At 37.2% G+C, this 21,151-nt stretch overlaps 1 protein-coding gene across 1 annotated transcript in view; it reads left to right on the top strand.

The window, feature by feature from the left end:
- The window catches only part of npnta (nephronectin a), a 51,628-nt gene that overhangs the window by 15,599 nt on the left and 14,878 nt on the right, over positions 1–21,151 (top strand). The window contains exons 3-5 of the mRNA XM_079264401.1: positions 6,651–6,743; positions 18,403–18,522; positions 19,849–19,968. Of these exons, the coding sequence (XP_079120527.1) occupies positions 6,651–6,743; positions 18,403–18,522; positions 19,849–19,968 (333 nt within the window). The remainder of the gene's footprint in view (positions 1–6,650; positions 6,744–18,402; positions 18,523–19,848; positions 19,969–21,151) is intronic.

Raw genomic sequence — 21,151 nt, 5'->3', positions numbered from 1 at the left:
TGGATACATCAGTTTACAAAAAGAAATTTCGAGTGTCTGGGAGTAATTTGAGGTTACAGCTTCTGTGAGTGCAAAACATTCTGTATAAACAGTCTATTGATTGAATGCGGCTGTTCTTCCTCCTTTATCAGCGATTCTGTACGCTGGTGTTTAAGCTCAGCTGGTTGGGATGTGGTTTGGCTGTAGAATATCCACCTGCAAGAACTCTGAGAGTTTTCGTATTGGAAATATGCAAATGAAAAACCAAAGATGAGTTTAGACAGAAAAATTCTCACAAGCTGATGGCATCACATTTTATTTTTGTCACTTGTATAACAGGAAAGCAGGTCAAGATTTTAGCTCCACATTGTTTATTTTCATAGACTTGCTGTGGTTATTACCAAAGGTTGGTTTATTTTTCTTTCTTTTACAACAGATTTCACTGTGCAGCACATGGATTTATTTCACTTCACTGTCCTCATAATCAAATTTTTGTCTTATCTAACAGGATTTTCTGCTGAGCCACATCAAGTTTATCTCATGATATGTTAGTCAACAGCATCACACTATTGGATTTTGCTTCTAAAGAGGTCATAAGGTAGACTTAATATTTCCCAACCCACCAACTTTCTCATTATTAGCCAGACTGCCATGCACAGACTGTGAAAGGATGCATTTTTGAAAGTGTAATCCAGCTTTTTTGGATGATTCTACAAATTTTTGGAGCTTGTTAAAAACAGAGTTAGAAGAAGAATGGTGAAAGGAAAACCATTACTGGGGAGATACCTTGGCATTTACCATTTGTCTTATCCATCCCCCCAAAAGTCTGGGATAATGTTCTCATAGCTGAATTTGTAGCAGTTTGCAAAACAGTAAAATATTGTTTCCACAGGATGCTGACATGAATAAAATATTAAATTGATTATAAACTCACAATTGTAGTCTCTAAGCAATTATTTATCATTTTTAAGGGGAATTTGATTTCAATCTTTGTGACACTGCAGTCCCAAATGGCATGAAAATACTCTTGAATCATCATTCAAATAAAAGACTCATGAGGATGCAAGAGGTTCGAGGCTTTATGTTTTTATTAACTTGGATTTTCCCACAAGACGTAAGAACTGTTAAGAAAAAAGCAAAAGCAAGAAAAAAACCCTAAATCAGATGTATTGATTTCCTCTGTCTGCAGTATGAGAAGTCGGGTTGAATATCATCTCCATATTAAATAGATCACACATTATAATTTCCCAGAGGTCCTGGTGGGTCTTACAAGCCCACTGAGACCGGGATTTAGTTTGATTGAGTGCAGTCTTTGTTTCTTCGGATGCTGTGGACGAGATTAAGGCAAGACTTTTTGAGCTGGTAATGTGAGCTAACAAGTGAGCGATGAAAGGAGGAAAGTGAAACCTCAGTTTAGCCGATTCACTTTATCTTGATTGTCTGTTTGATTTCCTTGTCTGCTCTACTTGCTTTTATTATCACTGAGCTAAAAAGCCTCTCATAGAAAGAGTCCTTTTTTTTTAATCTGTTTGAAGACGAAGCCAAACCATTTGCTAGTTCAAGTATGTTAAATACTGTTGGACTCAAAGCTGAGTTTAAGCTTATTATTATTATTTTTTAAACTATGTCCTGATATATGTAAGAATTTAAACAATGTGAACACTTTCCCTTTGTGTTTTCATTTGGTATGACTTAGTTGTCCATCCAGTTAAATAAAAGTGATTGTTTCAGCCCTCACAGCTTTTATCCTCATCAGAATGAATGTATTCATATTTTAGCCAGAAAAGACGAGGAACATGTGTGGCTCCAGATCTCCAGACTGTGTGTGTGTGCATTTTGTTTTCCAACAGTAATGCTTGCTTGTCAGATTGACCATGCTGTGCACTCCAATATCATGTTTGTTTGTTTGTTTTCTCCCAATGACTTAACAAAACTCCCAATCATTGTTTGTATGGCTACTTGTTTTGCAGCTCTCTTCGCCTTAACTCACAGAGTAGCCGGGATAAGGTGCCAGCCCCAAGGTTAGCTCCACATGTTTCTTGAAATAATCTTACCAGACGTGTTCTGCTGGGGGCACATCCTCTGAATCCTGGGCTCACTCACTTATTTATAGATCCCAGCACCCTTCTCACAACACCAAGTAACACCTCACACCCCTTGGCACCAGCCAGCATTTCCCCTCTGGCCTCAGATCTATGCAAATAACTTGCACTCTGCAGACCAAAATTTCTTGAAGCTATGTCTAACATGAATTATGCTGAGTTTCTTCAGTGACTCATTAATATTCAACTAACCCTCTGGTCAGCCTGTTGGAATATTAATCAGACCCTTAAAGCTGAAATCCATAATGTTTTTTAATTAATATATTCATGCAGTATTTATGAGGTGACGTCAAACGCTTTTGTCATTAACTTATAAGTTGATTGATAAGTTAAACTTAGCTAGTTTTGAGCATAAACTCGAAGTGGAAGTAAAGTTTCTCTGGTTTGGGTGCATCAAAATGTTGACGTTTTGTGCTTTTCTCCACTTTATGTGATTTTAAATGTGCAACAGTTTATTAACTGAAACGGAAAATGGCAAATAAAAGAAAAACATTGTCATCAACTTTCAATAAAATAATCTTTGCAAGCAGCTTTCACTTAATTCATGAAACAATAATTCCCATAATTAAAACATGCTGGTGTAATTATGCTTTTCAAGAGTGTGACAATAATGCAGGACAAAATAACACAGAATCAGCTGAATTAGTGCTGCTTTTCTGTTTGCCATCAGGGAATCGCAGTCAATACGTCCTCCATCATTACCAGTTGGCCTTTGTCAGCAGGAGCTGCTGATAAAGAAACTGTGCGTCATCAGTCGACGTGTTTTGATGGAGTTGGTGAAACAAAGGTCATAGATGCTATGTTTGGCCTTCCAGTTGCTCCAGCCATATTTAGTCCTCCCTGTCCTCCACTGTGGTTGATGAACACTGGTCGTTTCCCTGATCTCTTTGCCAAGCCAGAGGCTCCAAATTATCCTCAGAGGCAAAGCCTGTCGATGCTTTCCTCTGATCCTGCTAATCAAATCCTTGTCCAAGCAAGAAATGAACAAAGAGCACTTTGCAGGCCTGTGCTCTAACTAAAACATCAGATGTTGCTTTCCTCTTATTTGTGGATCAGGCTGAAGTCTGATAAACTTCTGCTTGCAGAAAACCTCTTTTCATTTCCTCGAACAAATTGAGGCTTTTTTAATTTGTAACGGTCAGCTTTGAATGCTCTGAGTTAACAACTTGGCTCAAATTACAGGTCTCTTAAAGTGGACTAACAATACCTTCATTCTGTTTGATTATATAGTTTAATAAGGCTGAATGAGTCTGGAGATGTTATCTATTGGCAGGCAAAGGATTCTTCCGAGACCTCTGTGCCTCATTTGAGATGAATTGGGACAATACTGCAATGTTTCTTTACCAGTTAGCTGTCCAGCAGAATGTAGTTACGGGTGTTTAAAGTGTTACTTCTTTAGCAGGGTTAATTTTAAGAAGTTTCACATAAATGCATTAACAGTTGATCTCATAGAGTGGGCTCATGACGACCAATGAGAAGTTTAGGGAAAATGTCTAGATTCCATGAGGAAAATCTGGCAAACATTTCTTTTTGACTTTCAGAACTTTGGAACATCTGGCTTCATGTCACTTTTTAATCACATAAGAAAAAATGGAAAGTAGAGGCACCGTCCTAAAATTAAGATTAAATTAAAACTGACAGCAACACTGTGCCAAAGAAACACAGTGTCTTTCATTTTAACAAGATCACTGTTTTGGCAGCATGGATGCCCTCATACAAGCAACTTCATCACATAAATGCAGGGTCATCCAGTGCAAACGCTGGACTTTTTCTCAGCATGTGTTTTTTACATTTTAAAAGAATTAAAAGAGGTAAAACAAGTTTTCAAAAGCTGAATAATTAAACCAATGTAAAATAATCCAAAACTAGCATTTGAGGTGGTTTAAATTTTTTTTCTTTTTTCCCATATTAAAACGTTTAGCTTACAGCAGAAATTAAAAAAAAAAAAAAATGTTTAAACAATTAAAAAAAAAAAAAAACACTTTTCCTCCAGCCTGACTTCAGTATATAATGACCGCTGGTCCACAATTTGAAATGTAGCAGCTTCATAAAAGGTTCCAAAATAGTAAAATAACAAATATTTGAAGGGGCCAGAAGTTTTGTTTGTAACATGAACACAGTTTGCACTGAATGAAATGGTCACAAAAGGAATGACTAAACACAACATGTGAGACAGTACTGGCCATAAATCGGCAAGCACATATGAAAATTTGGGAAAAATGCCAAATTGCTATTTTCTGCAGTTTCTGTAACAAAATAACAGTTTGTTTTATAAATTATGACCTTTCATTTTTCCTTTTACTGTTTGTATCTCTCAGGATACAATGGCCATATAAATTTCACAATTTAAAATTTTTCAAATATTTAAAGTGTGAACTTTTAAAACATGTAAGGAATTCATTAGCTGCCTGATTTGGCAATTTGCATTTAAAGTATTAAAAATTAGAGATTAAAATAGAATACCAGTCATTCCCATCTAATGAATGCTTCAAACAAATGTAGTTTTGAATTAATAAAACATCTTACTATAAAAAAATAAAACCACCTTGCTGGAAGTTTGCGGGAACTGTAGAAACAGCTGTGATCATTTTGACCAGTAAAATGACAAAACCTCGCATTGCACTCCCGACACAGTTAAATGGCTTTACAGCCCAAAATTATAGTTAACATAACAAGGAAATAAATGAGTGTTTACTTGATTAAAAACAATTTTTTTGTATTATTTGTAGTTGGAAAGCCCGATAAGTCACCTTGACAACAAAACGTTTAATTATTGAGATTCTGTAAAATGAGCTAAACATAGTTAACCAGACCCACTCCATATAACCGGGCTGGTGACCGAAATGAGACGAAGGTGCCACATTGATCTGGCTGTTTGTGGATCTTCCACATGCTACTGAGGTCCCTGACTGTGGGAAATGACTAAAGTGATAAATGGCCAATCTGTGTTGTTTTTCCCTCATTACTGTGAGAGAGTGCAATTATCTAATTCACCAAGCAACTAAAAACGAGAGTAGATGCCAACCAGAGAATATTGCTGGGGATTTTGGCACATTTTTTGAGGGAGTGCTGCCCACATGTTCAGCTGTGTCGCTCATTCCACTAAAGGCTCTTACATATTATTGCAATGGGGACCAATTAAGCTTTCCAGTAATTTATAATAATACACCAACTGGTATTGCTGAAGGGAAAAAAATGACCAAACACAAAATTCTTTATTTGTTTTTTGAGGTTTACATAGCTACGGGCAAGTCATCTTAAAAACTAACAAACTAGAGACTGTCCACAACCCAACTGGTAAATTTGCACCTCTCTTTATTATGGCGTGCATAAGCTACACACAAAGTAACATGCACATCAGAGGCTATTTTACGCGCAGGGCTCTTTTCAATCTAAACATCTGATTTCATAAAATTGACATATTTTTTCATAATTTTTGAGCCAAAATGCAAAAACTCACTTGGATAAACATGTGGAACAGATTCCAAACCGCATTATGCATGTACCGACTGATTGCATTGCCTGACTGTGTTATGTAGGGCATCAGCAGCACAACAATACTGCAAACTCTGCAGCTGCATTACAAATACAGTATTAGGATTTGCACAACCCCATTTTTGTCCAAATACACAGCAAACTGGCTGGTCTGATAAACCTCACCAGAGTAGCTTTTTCTTTTTTGGCTCAAACATACACACACACACACACACACACACATTAGCGTGTTTTGTCTCTTCCACCATGGTGATAATTAAATCCTCTGATGGCTTTCTATTATGACATAATTAATGAAGCCTTTAATGAAAATTAGTACCACTTGGCTGTATCAGCCATGCTTAGCAGCAAACTGCAGAAAGCAGTCAGATAAGCAGGGCACGCCTCCAGCTCACCGAGACAGAACCGAGTCAGTGAGGCTGTAGCACTTCATCTTTGTACAAGACTCATATTATCACCATTCACGCACAATGTAAGATCTGCAGGGCAGCTCTTAATTGAGGAGATAATTATAAGCTACTATTTGGGGTGCTCTCATTGCTCCCTTTTCAGTCTAAGAAGAAACTGTTCGCCTCAGCGATCCCTGTTAGCTTCAAGCCAGTGTAAATACCAACACTGCATTTTAAAAAAAACTAAAACAAAACAGGAAAATCAAACTATGCTTGGCTTTGAAAAGGTCAAACCTTTATTTATCTCAAACAGCATGAAAGAAATTGATCTGAATAAAAGGGGGTGGGGGGATAAAAACCTTTTCTGAGATGGAGTATCCCGCTCGGAGGGAAAAGCTGCGATGTTTGAAGCTCTTAGCTGAAAAAGCTTTCTCCCTTCTCATTAGTCAGTGATAATAATAACTCTGTCACATGAGGAGAAACACATTTCCTGTATGAATGAAGTATGATGCCGCCTTATTGCTGCTGCGGTGTGGAATAAATACTGTAGATAATTTACAGCCAAGGGGTTGTGGAAGTTGAAAAGCTGCAGGATTAAGTGCTTTGTCGTTTCTGATCTGGTACAAGTTCTCTGTCAGGGCGCTGCACTGATCTGTCTCTTCCTCTTTGAATCCTCCTTGAACAGCTGTGTGCCAGCCCGCCTGTAAGCACGGAGACTGCGTGGGACCCAATAAGTGCAAGTGCCATCCCGGCTACACCGGCAAGACCTGCAATCAAGGTGAGTTTTTGCCTCAAACAGGGAAGCTCTGTGGTTTTACTTCTCAGCTCAGTGCGCAGTGAGAAGGAAACAAATGCCACAACGTAAACAGAGGGTCAGAATGGTCCTATTACCCCACTAATCAACTAATCAACTGGCAGGCCTGCTGACATGTACTTTGCTCACAAGAAAACAAAGTGAAGTAGATCAGTGGCCCTGAGCAACAACAGCAGGGTAATTATTTTGTGTTGCGGCAAGAAACTCCAGCGCGAAACTCCAGTGTGTTACAGCTGCAGCTGGTTGCCAAAGCCAGTTCACCATTAGCTGACAACGGTGAGGTGCTTTAATCACAGGGGAAGAAGTGGAGAGAAAGTGCTGATTCAGCTCAAATGGAAGTAAGAGCAAGCCACCTGGATTGTTCCCGGAGTGCATCCTCCCCCTGTGAAGATAATATCTCAATTACTAATCCGTGGTAACTTATTTAAAGCGTCTTGGCCAGCACGTGTGCCCTCGCTCGGTGCTTGCTTGTTTGAGCATTGGCAGTTTGAACATGTTGAAAAGCATTAAAGCTCTCCAGTTAGCTGTGAGTTGGTGTGGATCCAAGCAGCTTGAAAATACCTGTGGAATTCACGCCCTAAGACAGGAATAGGATAGTGTGTAATTAAAAACAAGGGGGAGGGAGGGGTTGTTGAAATCCTTTCCGGAATGTTCCAAGTGACTCATCCTGCATTTCCAGGCTGTAGGTGGATCCTGTCTGCCCAGCAAGCCCAGCCAGACGGCTCTATTCTGTCTCAATCTGCCGCAAAGAGGAGAGGAAAAAGCAGCCACATCCTATTTCCAGTTGTAGTAAAATTTGCTCGGATCCATTTTGTGCATCTGCACAACCTTCCATGATCAATCTGTGAATTTTATCTGTTGATTTTTAGTATTTTAGATGCTTTACAGATCAAAATTTGCTTTCATTTTTATTTAAAGGACTTTATAAGCCTGTATAAGCAGTAATAAACTTGAGGCGTCATTTAAGATGACCATGGAAGCCAGTTTCATCACACAGATAGCAGAGATTAGATTTTCTCATTTAAATGCAGCCTCTGTTGAATATTGATTCTGAGCTTGCCATTGATGTTCCAGGTGGACGGTGTTTATATTTCATTTCACGGCTGCATTTATCCGAGGGAGACAACCGGAGTGGTGGGGGGGGATATGTTACCCAGAGCTGCTCCTCTGACCCAGATAGTGATATAGATCAAACTGTCATCCCGATTGCTTTCAAATCATTGTACAATCCGTAAAAAATTCTTCTATGTACAGCAGTGTCCTCCAGGAAGCTTCCTAACAACTGTAACCTGTGGAACGGATAGACCACACAGTTTTTTGTTCTTATGCCACATTTTTTTGATAATTTTAATTTGGAAAAATCTTTTTCATTATCATTGGGAGGATATAGTCCACAAAACTAGAATATAACAAATAGCACATAAAACCAAACTAAACATATGATGGTTAAAAGTCTCCTTCTGCCTTTCTATTGGTTCAAGAGTGAGATGGCACCTGGAAGGATGTATCATGCCAAAGATGGTAAAAATTATAAGAAAAAATAAGTACAGATCTATCATTTCTATTCCTTACTTAGGAATCTTTTTAACTCTCAAACTACATATTGTACCAATTTGGGCAACAGGCTGCCTTTTCTATGCGGAATAAAATGCCCGCACTTCCATAAAATATTAAAATTTTTTCTCTGCTGCAGTTCGACCAGTTGCATAAGAAAGGAGGAATCAATTAGTGATCTCTCTTTATGGCACGATGTCATGTATGTATATATATATATATATATATATATATATATATATATATATATATATATATATATATATATATATATATATATATATATATATATATATATATATATATATATATATATATATTTATGTGTATATATATATGTATATATATATATATATATATTTATGTGTATATATATATGTATATATATATATATATATATATATATATATATATATATATATATATATATATATATATATATATATATATGTGTATATATATATGTATATAAATTAAAAAATTTATATACATATATATATGTGTATATATATATGTATATATATGTGTATATATATATGTATATAAATTAAAAAATTTTAATATTAATATTATATATACATATATATAGACATATAGACATATATATATATGTATATATATATATGTATATATATATATATATATATATATATATATATATATATATATATATGTATATATATATATATATATATATATATATATATGTCTATATATATGTATATATATATATATATATATATATATATATATATATATATATATATATATATATATATATATATATATATATATATATATATATATATATATCTTTAGATATATCGCTTAGAAATGCTGTTCATATGGACAAATTAAATCTTCTTGTTATTGTCATAGTAGAATGCTTTCACCAATGCATATAATAAGATTTTATGGTTTGGAAAAGATATTCATTTCATTGTTAGGAAATCAAATATTAATCAAAGTATTAGATGAGTATTATTAGCTATTAATTAATATTTAATTGATTGTGAGAACAGACTACTAACAGATTTCAAAAAGTGAGAGAAAAGGAGTTATTTTGCACTTTTGAGTTGCAACAAACATAACGATGGGAAGAGATGAAAATGAGAAGGCTGGAAATGTGACACAGAAATCACCAGAAAACAGAAATTAAACATTAAACAATCAAATCAAATTAAACATTAAACATTTAAAGTAAATTTGCCATGGGAATGACGTTTTAGTTGAATAACTAAATAAGTAAAGATACAAAATGTGTCCTCCATTCAGTTTTACCTTCCAGAAGAAAAGAAGAAGCGGAGGAAGCATAGAGGCCCAGATGTTTTAATGCAGTGTATAGATATTGTGAATGCACACAGAAACAGGCACACACTCTTCATGCTTTGTAGTTGTGGATAGACCATGTAAATGCCTCTGAAAGATTGCTTTAACGGAACATAAACAAAGTATTCAGGAAGTGTTAGTGGTAACACAAAACACACAAACAACACACACTACATTGATTTCTTTCAGAGCTAAAGTCATAGTCATTCTGCTCTCCAACTTTTAGTCGCCGCTGCTGTTATGAGAGATTTACTTTACACTTTAAGGATCACATGGTTATTTTCTGTGCCATCTCCCCTCAGCTGAAAGATAATTCCTCTTAAGTGGTTAATTCATTTTCACTTCATGTACAGGAAACCTTAATCTTGCTTGAGCAGCTTACAGTTTGAAGGACTGATTATTTTCACCCTTAAATTGACAGGTGCTCCTCTGTCAAGAATAATAACCAGTTCTTTGAGAAAATCTGTCATTTTGAGGAGGTGCCTCACCCCTGGTGCTGAGGAGAATTGTTTATGTGCTACACTATGGCAAAGATAGATGAATATTCTGCTGCACAAATAACCTCATTGTAGGGATAATCTGAGAAAGAGTTTGGCAGCACACTCCACCTGCTGATCCCATCATTATAATAATAAGGTGGATTCAATTACGTAAAGCTGACCTGCTGTTAAGACACTATTAAAAGATTTCGCTGGATGAATAATGTCTCAGCAATCAGACAGGATACAGCTGCACCGTCTCCAGATGCTGCTTTCTTCTGTTATGCCTCGCCTGTCAGCCAGATTTATGATTAATAATGCTTCAGGAATGTTTGACTGGTGCTGCTGAGACACATATACAAATTTATGTCTATATCTGTTTTTAGAATATGACCTAGTATCTGGATCTTGCTCTCCTTTATCTTCTCAAACGAGTGTTGGTTTAGGAATCAATCCCTCTCTTGGCAAAGTTTGTCTTCCTGGCTTTCTGCTGTTAACAGCTGCAAGTTTTTGAATTATTGCATGCATGTCATCATGCTGTGTATTTTCTTTCAATTATCATCTAATTGCTCAAAAATTGGTTTTATCTTTGTTCCTTGTTCAAAACAAGGTCATCAAATGGACATCAAGCAATATTTGACCATGAGGCTGCACATCGAGTTTATAGACCCTTTTGAAGTGATGCATTATTTTTATGTTTTAAACTCATTTTATGAGTGATTTTTTTTTTTTTTTTAATTAAATTTTCAACAAAATCTTGAAAATTAAAACCATCGAATTAATGTCCTTTCTGAAAGCACTTTTGGAAGCAACATCCTCAAGTTTTCATGGGAATGATCCTTTAAGAGTGTTGCAGTTTTCATTTGGAAATTTTGTTCATCCTTCTCACACGAGATGTTCAAGCTCAACCCAGTCAGACTTGAAGGTCAGTGTCAAGCCCAAACCCTAAACACAAGAAACATTCTACAAACTGTTTTCACTCAGGATAGCTTGATGTTTTGTACTCGTGTTTATCGAAAAATAGGAAGAAAAATAAGCTGAGTCCATGTTGAGGTAGATCTGAAGTATTAATAAAAGTAGACATCCTGGTAGGTGTTGAAGTCTTTGTACACATTACAATTAATAGAATGTTAAAATAGAAATAGACTCAAAACTGGGAAGTTATGATTGTAATTGGTAAAATTATACATTGTTAATATAAGGATCCAGCAAGGGAGAGAAAGAGGGAGGAAGAGAGAGAGAGAGATACTTCAAAGACTGTACAGATATAAAACAGACCGGCAGTAAGCGCTGCATTAAGTGCCATTACTGTTATACCATATGTCTGCTTGAAGCCAATAAAAATAGAGAGAATGGCAAAACAGTGCAACACGGATAAGGACCAGAGAAACAGCCCTGAAATCTCAGCACTTTGTTGCTTAGGGATTATTTACTGATTAGATCAACATCCTCCAGATTCCTTGAGGGTGTTTCTTTTATATGGACGTTTGTCTAGATCCCATCAAATAATCTTGCAGAATCTGTCTGGTGGAGCATGTCTCCATAAAAAACCCTCTACTTTTCCTGAGAAATGAAGCTTCCATCTGGATCCTACATCAGTAAATTGTTAATTAACACTGTTCAAAGGATGATTGCAGCTACTTACCATAACAGTGTTATCGCAATATAAATAAAAACTTGCTACGAGTAAATTTAACTACTTTTATGAAGGTTTTTTTTCTCTCCTATTTCTGTCAACCAAACTGCAATCAAACCAAAGTACATTAAAAACAGTTTTTATTTTTTATTTGCATTAGCAGAGGTGAAATAGTGATGTAATATTTTTGAATGACAAATATTGCCAATCTCTATCATTTCAGCTGCACATTAAAAACATCCTTCAATGTTAGCTAATGTTAAATGAGTTGATTAGCATCTTCTCTTCAGTGTGTACAGAATGGACCGTATGAGCCACTCCATATGATTCATGTGCTTCAATCTTTTGTTTTGTTTGTATTCACTCTTATTTTGAGTTGCTTGGTGCAGATAAAAAACATCATACACACATGCAGCTACAAGAGCTTCTCCCACCCATGTCATTATATTTATATCTACCTGTATATATATATATATATATATATATATATATATATATATATATATATATATATATATATATATATATATATATATATATATATATATATATATATATATATATACATATACATACATATATATATATATATATATATATATGTATGTATATATGTGTATATATATTTATATATATATATATATATATATATATATATATATATATATATATATATATATATATATATATATATATATATATATATATATATATCTTTTTTTTTTGTTTGTTTTGTTTTGTTTTTCTTTTGTTGATGATAAACTGTGTTTGTTCTTAGCTTTTGCAAAGCTTTATTCCACCTTAGGGGTTGTGTTACTTTACAATTTTAAATGTTTATTTTTAGATTATCATGTGTCTCATCAGGAAAGCATCTATTTGCAAACAAATATGCAAACCACTAGGAGGCAGCTGTATTGTCTCTCTGTCACATAACAAAAGATGTTGTTAGCTCAGTGCTGAAGGAAAGGTCGCCTGACTGATAAATGGTTCGATCCTAAGGGGATGGGCTGAAATTCCAGAGACTGGAGTGTCTGTAGCGCAGCAATGATTTGACTCTTTGCATGGTAACTCCTGGCTCGTTTTAAAAGTCCAGACATCTTTGTGAAACTGTAATTCGCCCACACCCTGTTTAACCCTCATGACAGTAGAGCGGTGAAGACATGAAACAAGGACGGGAAGAGAAGTGAAACAAAAACACTGTTGCTGTTTCTCCCATGTGTTCTTATGACTCAGCTGCAGTCTACTTCCCACATATGTAATCCTCTTTGCTGCATAGTGTCCCTCTTTACTTTCTAGGAATATGGTGTGGTGAGGTGTTTTAATTCATTCCTTGTTGCTTTTCATTCTCCCTGCATATTTGTCTAGTTTTTCTTACTTATTTCCCTTTTGTCACTTTTTTTTATCACTTCATGTCAATCAAACATCCACCATTCCCATCTCTTCCATTACCCTCATCACCTCTAATCCATTTTCTTTTGTTTAAAGAGGAGGCGCTGGACTATTTAACCCCACCAATGTGGGCCAGTCACCTTCCTATCTTTGTTCCCGTGGATCATCAGCCAGTGGGAGTAGTGACGGAGGGTGAGATTCTTCAATCAGCCTCCCCTCAGCAGCTTCACTTCTGCACCTTGGCAACATGCATGGTGTGTCTTATCCCCAGAGGAGGAATGATTGTCACTTTTTTGGCTATTTCTTTTGCTCCTTTCTGTCAACCATGGCAAATGAAATGGCATCTAAGCTCCGGCACATGAGTCAAATGCCAGCATGAAAGCCAAGCATGTCACAGTTTTTCCCAGTGTCTTCCTTTCTTCCTCTCCCTTTGTGCCCTTACAACAGAAGAGCTTTCATGATATTCTCTTTTTTGCATTGTCACCTTCTATTTTCTTTTTTTTTTTTTAATTTTTTTTTTCCACACCTGTTCCAAAGAGCTCCTCTTTCCTTTTAGCAATATCACTGATATGGTTCAGCATTAATGACTCCACCAATGCAAGTCGAACGAGCCCTCCAGTTTTAATTTGCCAGCGTTTTTCTTTTTCAAACACAAGCGAATCCCCAAGACAGCACTTCCTGCTAATCTCCCTGTCAGTGATAGAAGCGTGTCAGGAATGGAGCATAGCATACCTCAGTGGAGCTGACCCAATAAATCACTCCACTTTGCATCATCTCTGATGTGTCTCAGCAGTTCATTTACCGTACAGTGAACACCCCAGAGGGACTTTCCACCTCTGCTTTCATACAGGTTTTTTTTTTTTTTTTACTCCTGGGGCCATTTCGAAATGTCATTTGGTGGTCATATCTGTCTGTTATCGCTCAGTCTCCCCATCCATCTGTGTCCTTCCTGTATTATCTGTCCTCTCTCCGTCCGGTCCATTTCTTTTTTCTCTTTTCTATAGATGAGAGCCTGGCTGCGTCTAGTGTCTGGCTTGTACTTATGCTCACATCTACCACTGTCTGAGAATATGACTGTCTCAGTAATCCTTCATTTACATTTCCAAGATGTTTTTTTTTCAGTGCAACCAGCAAGTGTAAACCTGTTTCTCTGCCACAAACACTGCAAAATTTACAATGTTAAATTACCTGATTGCGCCACACATGAACGCTTTCAGGAGTTAATTCAACACAAGCATATTTGCTCAATGCACAGAGTCACAGTGGTTTTCTGTTATTGCAGTAAGGTTCTTCGCCACAAAATTCAAGAAGTAAAATGGGATTAACAATGCTAATTTCAACAGACAGAGTAAAGGGTGTCTCTGTGCATGCAAGCACTGGAAAGGGGAATGGATGGTTTTTTTCTGCGAGAGTGAAACAGGTGTAAAATTGTAGAATTCCCATTTGTCTACAGGCTTTAATCTGACAAGGTGGTCCAACTTTGTCAATTGGATTTGATTAAAACTGATTATTCAGAAATATTCATACAAATGCAGTAAAATGACCTTTGTTCAACATAGTTTTACAGATATTCAAATAAAAACCGCTACGTCCATAAAGGAAACTCCAACAGGTCCACAAAACCAGTCACAGTGGGATTTGTAAGTATAAATATCACTGAACATTGAATCAGTTCACACTGAACTTGCCTGACATGTTCACATGTAGTACAATAAGAATGTCGCATCTCATCTCACGTTACAGTCAAGCATCTTCTGCTTGTTATCCTCAATTATCAAGTGAGTGAAATTCTATAAATATTTCATATCGTGGCTCTGTTGCAACAACATTCACAAAGCGACCCCTATATGTCCTCAAGAATGTCTAATTATGGAACAGAACTTTAAACCTGGGTCACCTGATTTAGCGAGGGGTCACTAAAATCCTCATCACATCGGCTGATCACTCAGCCAGCTTTGCTTTAGTAGATCATAAGATCCTATAATTAGAAAATGGAGTCTGAGATATATAAACTGTACATCTGCTTCATCATTCATCCAAATTAAACCATGCTGTCTATAAATGTAGGAGGTATGTGGCTCTCAAAGCATTCGCCCAGCCATGTGTCCATGGAGCTAAACATGGCACCATTTAAAAGTTGAAGCCGGCCAAGACGAGCGTTTCTGTCAGATGAAGTCCATTTATGATGGTTCTAATGTATCACAGATAATAATTGATTGTCATATAGTTCACATATGTTCCACTGCCAATGACTGACTCACGCAGAATTTATCTTCAAACTGTCTTAAACTTTACTTATTCTAAATTACTAAGACAGTGGAAACAAGTGGAGCATCATGTACCCATCCCAGGCTCACAAGAATGTGGAACAGGTATGATTGTCAACACTGCAGCAGCAAACCAATGAAACTGAAGACATTGTGATTCTTTCTCTGTTGTTTTAAACGGGGAAAAATTCAGTTGACACAATGCAGAAGGTAATCTTGTTAAAGTTTAAGACAAACCAAATGGTTTTATCTTCAGCCAAATTTATATTAAAATTTTAAACCAACCATAGAACTAACATCAAAGCTGACAAGTGCAAATGTGGCACAAAATAGGTTAGGCAGGATTTTTGTGTTGTTATAGTTCCATTCCATTATTTAACACATCTCATCTTCTTGTAGGGAGTTTTGAACATGTAACAGGGGTGTGAAGCAAAATGTGTGCAAGTTAAATCTGCAAAGAAAAACTACAAGCAACATTTGACAATGTTTGATCGTGCATAGACAAAACCAAGACGTGATGCAGTTTTAAAAGGTGATTTTGTAGCCTCGACTGCTTTTATAGTTTTTGAGCCTTAAATGCAAAACTGTTACATTTAGCAACATGGAAAGATTATGAGAGATTATGGTCTAATACTGCCTTGCTGTATCATTGATGCAGTTATATTTAGTCTAAAATTACACAACTTAAGATATTCATTGACTGATCCTTCCTTCATCTTAAACATCCAGTGATGCTGAAAAAAATTACTGCAAATATTAAATAAATTAACATTTAAATATAGTTTGTCAGCTTGCGACAGTTAAAACTCACCACTGACATGGCAGTAAAAAGGTAGTGACATTAATTCATTGCAATAAGATTTGGGTGAAAAGTAAATTCCAGGATGACTTCTCGTCTTTCCAGTGAAGAGTAAACACCTTCTAGATTACCATGATTGTGAAGTAAAGGGGATTTACTGCTTCTTTTCCCATATAACATTAGAATAAAATGCAACAACACATTCTCAAATATAATCCAGCTTCTTTTGAGAATAGCTGTAAGCAACAGTTGAACAGATGTGGTTTAGCATGAAGATGCTTTAGCATCGAGTCCCCCTTAAACTCTGTGAAAGGAAGAACAGTGGCACAATATCCTCTATGAGAAGAATTAATCAGAAAGATTGCTTTGGTGGGGGGTATCCCTTCCTGCCTCGATCACGATGGCATAAGTGCAGACTTCTGTGTAATTCCTTACAGTAAGAGTGCAAAAAAAATCCAAACTTGTTTATATGAATTATTAAATGTGTTCAGGTTGTCCAAATGCACAACAGGACATTTCAGTCCCAGCAGCAGGAATAATTAGTTGCTTTCCACCACAACTTTGAGAGCCAAAGAGAAATATCACGTAAAGACATTTCCAATAAGTACGAACAGCATTGTTGTATCCAACTTGCCTTTGAATCCTCTATGTTCTACTATAAACATTAGCTGCTAGTACTTTATAATAAATAATGGTGGCTTTAGTTTTTCTTTCTGGTGTAACATCACCAAGGAAAAAAAAGGATGCTCTGGAAAACTCGTCCAGCAAGATGAAAACATGATTTATCTGCCTCATGCATTAGGCTGAAGAAGGTACTCTCTAAAAATATCTGACATTTACTTCTGCCACTAGTTTTAGTGTCAGCAGAGGACTGGATCCTTACAGTAAATGGATGTGCTGTGCATGCCTCAGACTAATGTCAAACATAGCAACCCTTTTTGACATGCACAAATTAAAATATGCATGAAAAACTAGAGGACGGAAATACACTTGCTAATGCTTTTTCTACAACAGAGAAAATAAATGGAATACAAACTCACTTTTCTATTCATTTTGAGCACAAGAAAATGTTGCTGTTTTTGCAGCATGACTGTCACTTTTCAGTAAGTATCTAATGAAACGATCAGCTGACTCAACACTAAATAATGACTTTTTTTTTTTTTAAAACATTCATTATAAAACCTTTGTCATAATGATCACTCTTACTTGTTGTCAGAAATGATGTTGAAAAACTTATTCCGAAGAAGCGACAACATAAACAGCACAGAGAGACTTAGGTAAAGGAAAAACATCTTTTTATATATCTTTTATGATATTTTATATAATTTTTATTGAAATTTGAAAATGCCATGAGATAAAGAAAAGAAAATCTGACTTAAACACTCAATAGCAGCCTAGAGCCGTCAACGGAAGCATGTAAATGGACAAGGAAGTACTAAAGTGTAAGTAACATAATTAATGACAGCTATTACATTTTGGAGTCGTCTCAAGAAGGCGACATGGGGAGCATCACGCTCTGAGTTTAAAGATACTGATGGAAAGAAGACGTTAGTAATATTATTAGTTGCACCCGTGTTTGTCAAGTCGAAATCTCTACTCTGTGGAAGGTACGTGAATATGAATAAACTTTTGACAGGTGTTGCATTCGCTGCACATTGCTTTTTCCTCCATGAGTTTTCCCAACTGTAAACTCTGACAGCATCATGCTCTAATCTGATTTTCCTGGGCTGGTGTTAGTGAGATTTCTCTTCTCCTATGTCTGCTCAGAAACAGTGGACTTATCTGTCAGAGTGAAGCTGCAACCCGATGAAGCCGCGGTGAGTTAGAGTATAATAGCATCTTTCATCACTCCCAGGTGGTGGGAGGGTTAACAGCTGACACCGGCTTCCTGGTAAATCATCAAAGATGGGAGTTCAGGGCCTGTTACAACATGGCAACACTTTATTTCCTCCAAGATGCCCCCCCCCCCCCCCCCCCCCCCCTCGCCCCCCTCCCACCTCTTCCAAAGCACACACATTAAGGTCCATGCAGACAGACCGACCTACACGTCACCCCCTGCACTAATGCATGGGTGACGTTCGACGTGACTGACCTCATCACCTTTGCCCTCTTGACTAAACCGCCTCTCTGTGTCCTTCTGTCCATTTAAGTTGCCTCTCTCTGTCTGCAGACCTGAATGAATGTGGGCTGAAGCCGAGGCCCTGCAAACACAGGTGCATGAACACCTACGGCAGTTACAAGTGCTACTGCCTGAATGGCTACATGTTGATGCCTGACGGGACCTGTGGAAGTGAGTATCTCAAAGGCAAACGCTTAAGGCTGCACACATGATGAGTTTTGTTGTCTGAAATGTGGAAATTTGGTTTCTCCTTTTTTTTTTAATTTCCCTAATCTTTTTTTTTTTTGCTTTGTGGGTTGTGTATGCTGCCATGCGGCCTCCTTCACCTCCATACAAATGTAGTCATCAGTTCCAGGAGGGAACGTTGATGACATATGCTCCTTGTCATAAAATGTTCTCTCTTGTGTTAATACCTCTGACAGCAGCTTCTCAGTCCTTTGACAAAGCGTTTTGATTAAAGTCCCATGTTGATCTGTTTCATTGCTGTAGCGGTACTTCATAAAAAAAAAAAAAAAAAAAAAAAAAGCCTCTTGGGTTAAAGTGGAAAAATATGAAAGAAACACAATCTTTAGACCACTGAGTGAATGTGCTGCTTTTATTAGACGCCTTCAGCAACTCCACATAATATGAGCTGATGCCTGTGCTTGTCTGCCTGTAAATTATGTTTCCCACCTGAAAACTATTTTCTCCACACGTTTCCACTTGAGGACGGCGTGAATCCCGCTACCTCGTTTTAATTAGCTGTTTTATATCGGGCAAAAAATTCATTGTTCCCCTTTTAAGTTCTGAACTGCGTGCCACTTGAGGCGATCTTAAATTATCGCGGGGTTTGTTTTGTTATGATAGCATGATGGTGTTAACCACCTTACTGCTCCTCTTTTCTCCCGTGCTGCTTGCTGTGATCAATGGACCACTGTGGCATTTAATCAGCCCAGACCGCCTCAGTCATCAAACTCTACTCGCAGGAGCCTGAAGCTGCTGAAGTAGCTGCAGCAGCATGAGCCCTGCTTTTAATTTCCTTTTTTTTTTTTTAGGTTCGAATTTATCAAGAGAGGCTGGACAAAATCTTTCCCATTATATTATTATTTTGGAGAGTCTTGATCTTCTCAGTGTGACTCAACAGCAGCTGCTCTGTGCTCTGCCACTTCCATATTGGAGAGATGGATTATCAGTCTTTGAGTGTAAAAAAAAGGATCAAAGCGGTTGAAGGAGGGTTGCTTGAACTAAGGTGTGAGCGCACAGCAACTGCACAGCACAGGAATCTAATAATGGCAGAGTGTGTGCTGTTCTTTTGGCTGCACCCTGGGGTCAAGCTGGCTAATATCAGAAGAGCCAGGCGACTGGCCTGGCTCTTACAAATTGGCAGGAGGATAAGGAATGTGTGTGCGGATGTGAGGACAAAAAGTGTGGGCGATAGCAGTATAAACTGTTCTCCATTGTACTCCCTTGTGGCACCAGCACGACTTCACATATGCTGCTGTGTTTCTTTTCCTTCAGACGCTCGATCTTGCAGCATGGCCAACTGCCAGTATGGCTGCGAGGTGCTGAAAGGAGAGGTCCGATGTCAGTGTCCGTCGCCTGGGCTACAGCTGGCTCCGGATGGAAGAACTTGCGCGGGTGCGTCCCAGTCTTAATATATCTGCACAGGACAGAAAGCTGAGCTGCGTGTTACCACTCATCCATGAGCAACTGACATAAAGAAGTGTGTGTTTTTCTAAGCCTGTAAGTTTGCTGAGTGATAATCAGCTGCAGCTACTTGAACAAGTTCTGGTAAATCAGCAAAAACAAAACAGTCATCGGGGGGGGGGGGGGGGGGGGGGGGGGGGGTGATAAAGGACAAAAAGGTGGTTTGTCACAGCATTTTAAGGAATCTTTCCAGATTGTTATGGATATGGATTCTAAAATGCAGAATTATTCCAGCAATCAGCGGCTTGTGGTTTGTGAAGGTGATCCAAAACTACTTTTATTGAATTATGACTGAGGATTTAATATTAGATCACTCGACACCTTTTCTTCTTCAATATGTTCAGGTACTAGATTGCTTTAATGGCACATGCAGTATGTTTTAAGATACTGTGCATACACGCCACAATATTTCCTTAAAACAGAGCTGGGAAAATTGATGGGGATGATTTGCCATCTATTAAAGCAACATGCTGACTTATTTATGCTTCGCTAAAATGCAATAAAAGCTCGTGAATATTTATGTTATTGCAAAACGGGACAGTTTCATGATTTAATGTAGCTTCTAACAGAAGATGCGTAATGTATCACACAAGTTGTCATGAAAAATAGCATTTCAAAGGCAGCTATCAGTCTCAGACATGGAGTTGTGACTGTGGGGTTATTTCTAGTGCTCAGTGATTTTTCTACAAAGAAAAACAAAATCAGGATTTTTTTTAAAATTCTTTTTAAAAAAACAAACAAAAAAAAACAGCACATCTATATTTGCATTCAAAGTGAGTATAGTCCTGATCTAAAACAGAATAATTAGCAGTAGCAGTAGATACCATCACCCCTTCCAGCTATTGGTCATTATGCAGCTCCACTGGAACAGTTTTGGGATTAGGGGCTTTGCTGATGTTGCTGAGGGGGTGAGGGAGCCTTCACGCTTGCTTGTTTTCTCAGTGCATTCAGGTGTCTCAGTGTTTTTAGGATGCCCTCAGACAACAATCCCTGTGGCACCACGCTGCCTCAGCTGTGTTTTTAAACCACATAACAGAATAATCTTGAGGCAAACATATTGAGACTCCTTTTGGTCTGAATATTGATGCCAACATGCTCAGGTGCCCAACAGAAT

Source organism: Telmatherina bonti, assembly GCF_933228915.1.
Source record: "Telmatherina bonti genome assembly, chromosome: 3".
NCBI lineage: Eukaryota > Metazoa > Chordata > Actinopteri > Atheriniformes > Telmatherinidae > Telmatherina > Telmatherina bonti.
This window is presented reverse-complemented; position numbering and strand designations above follow the sequence as displayed.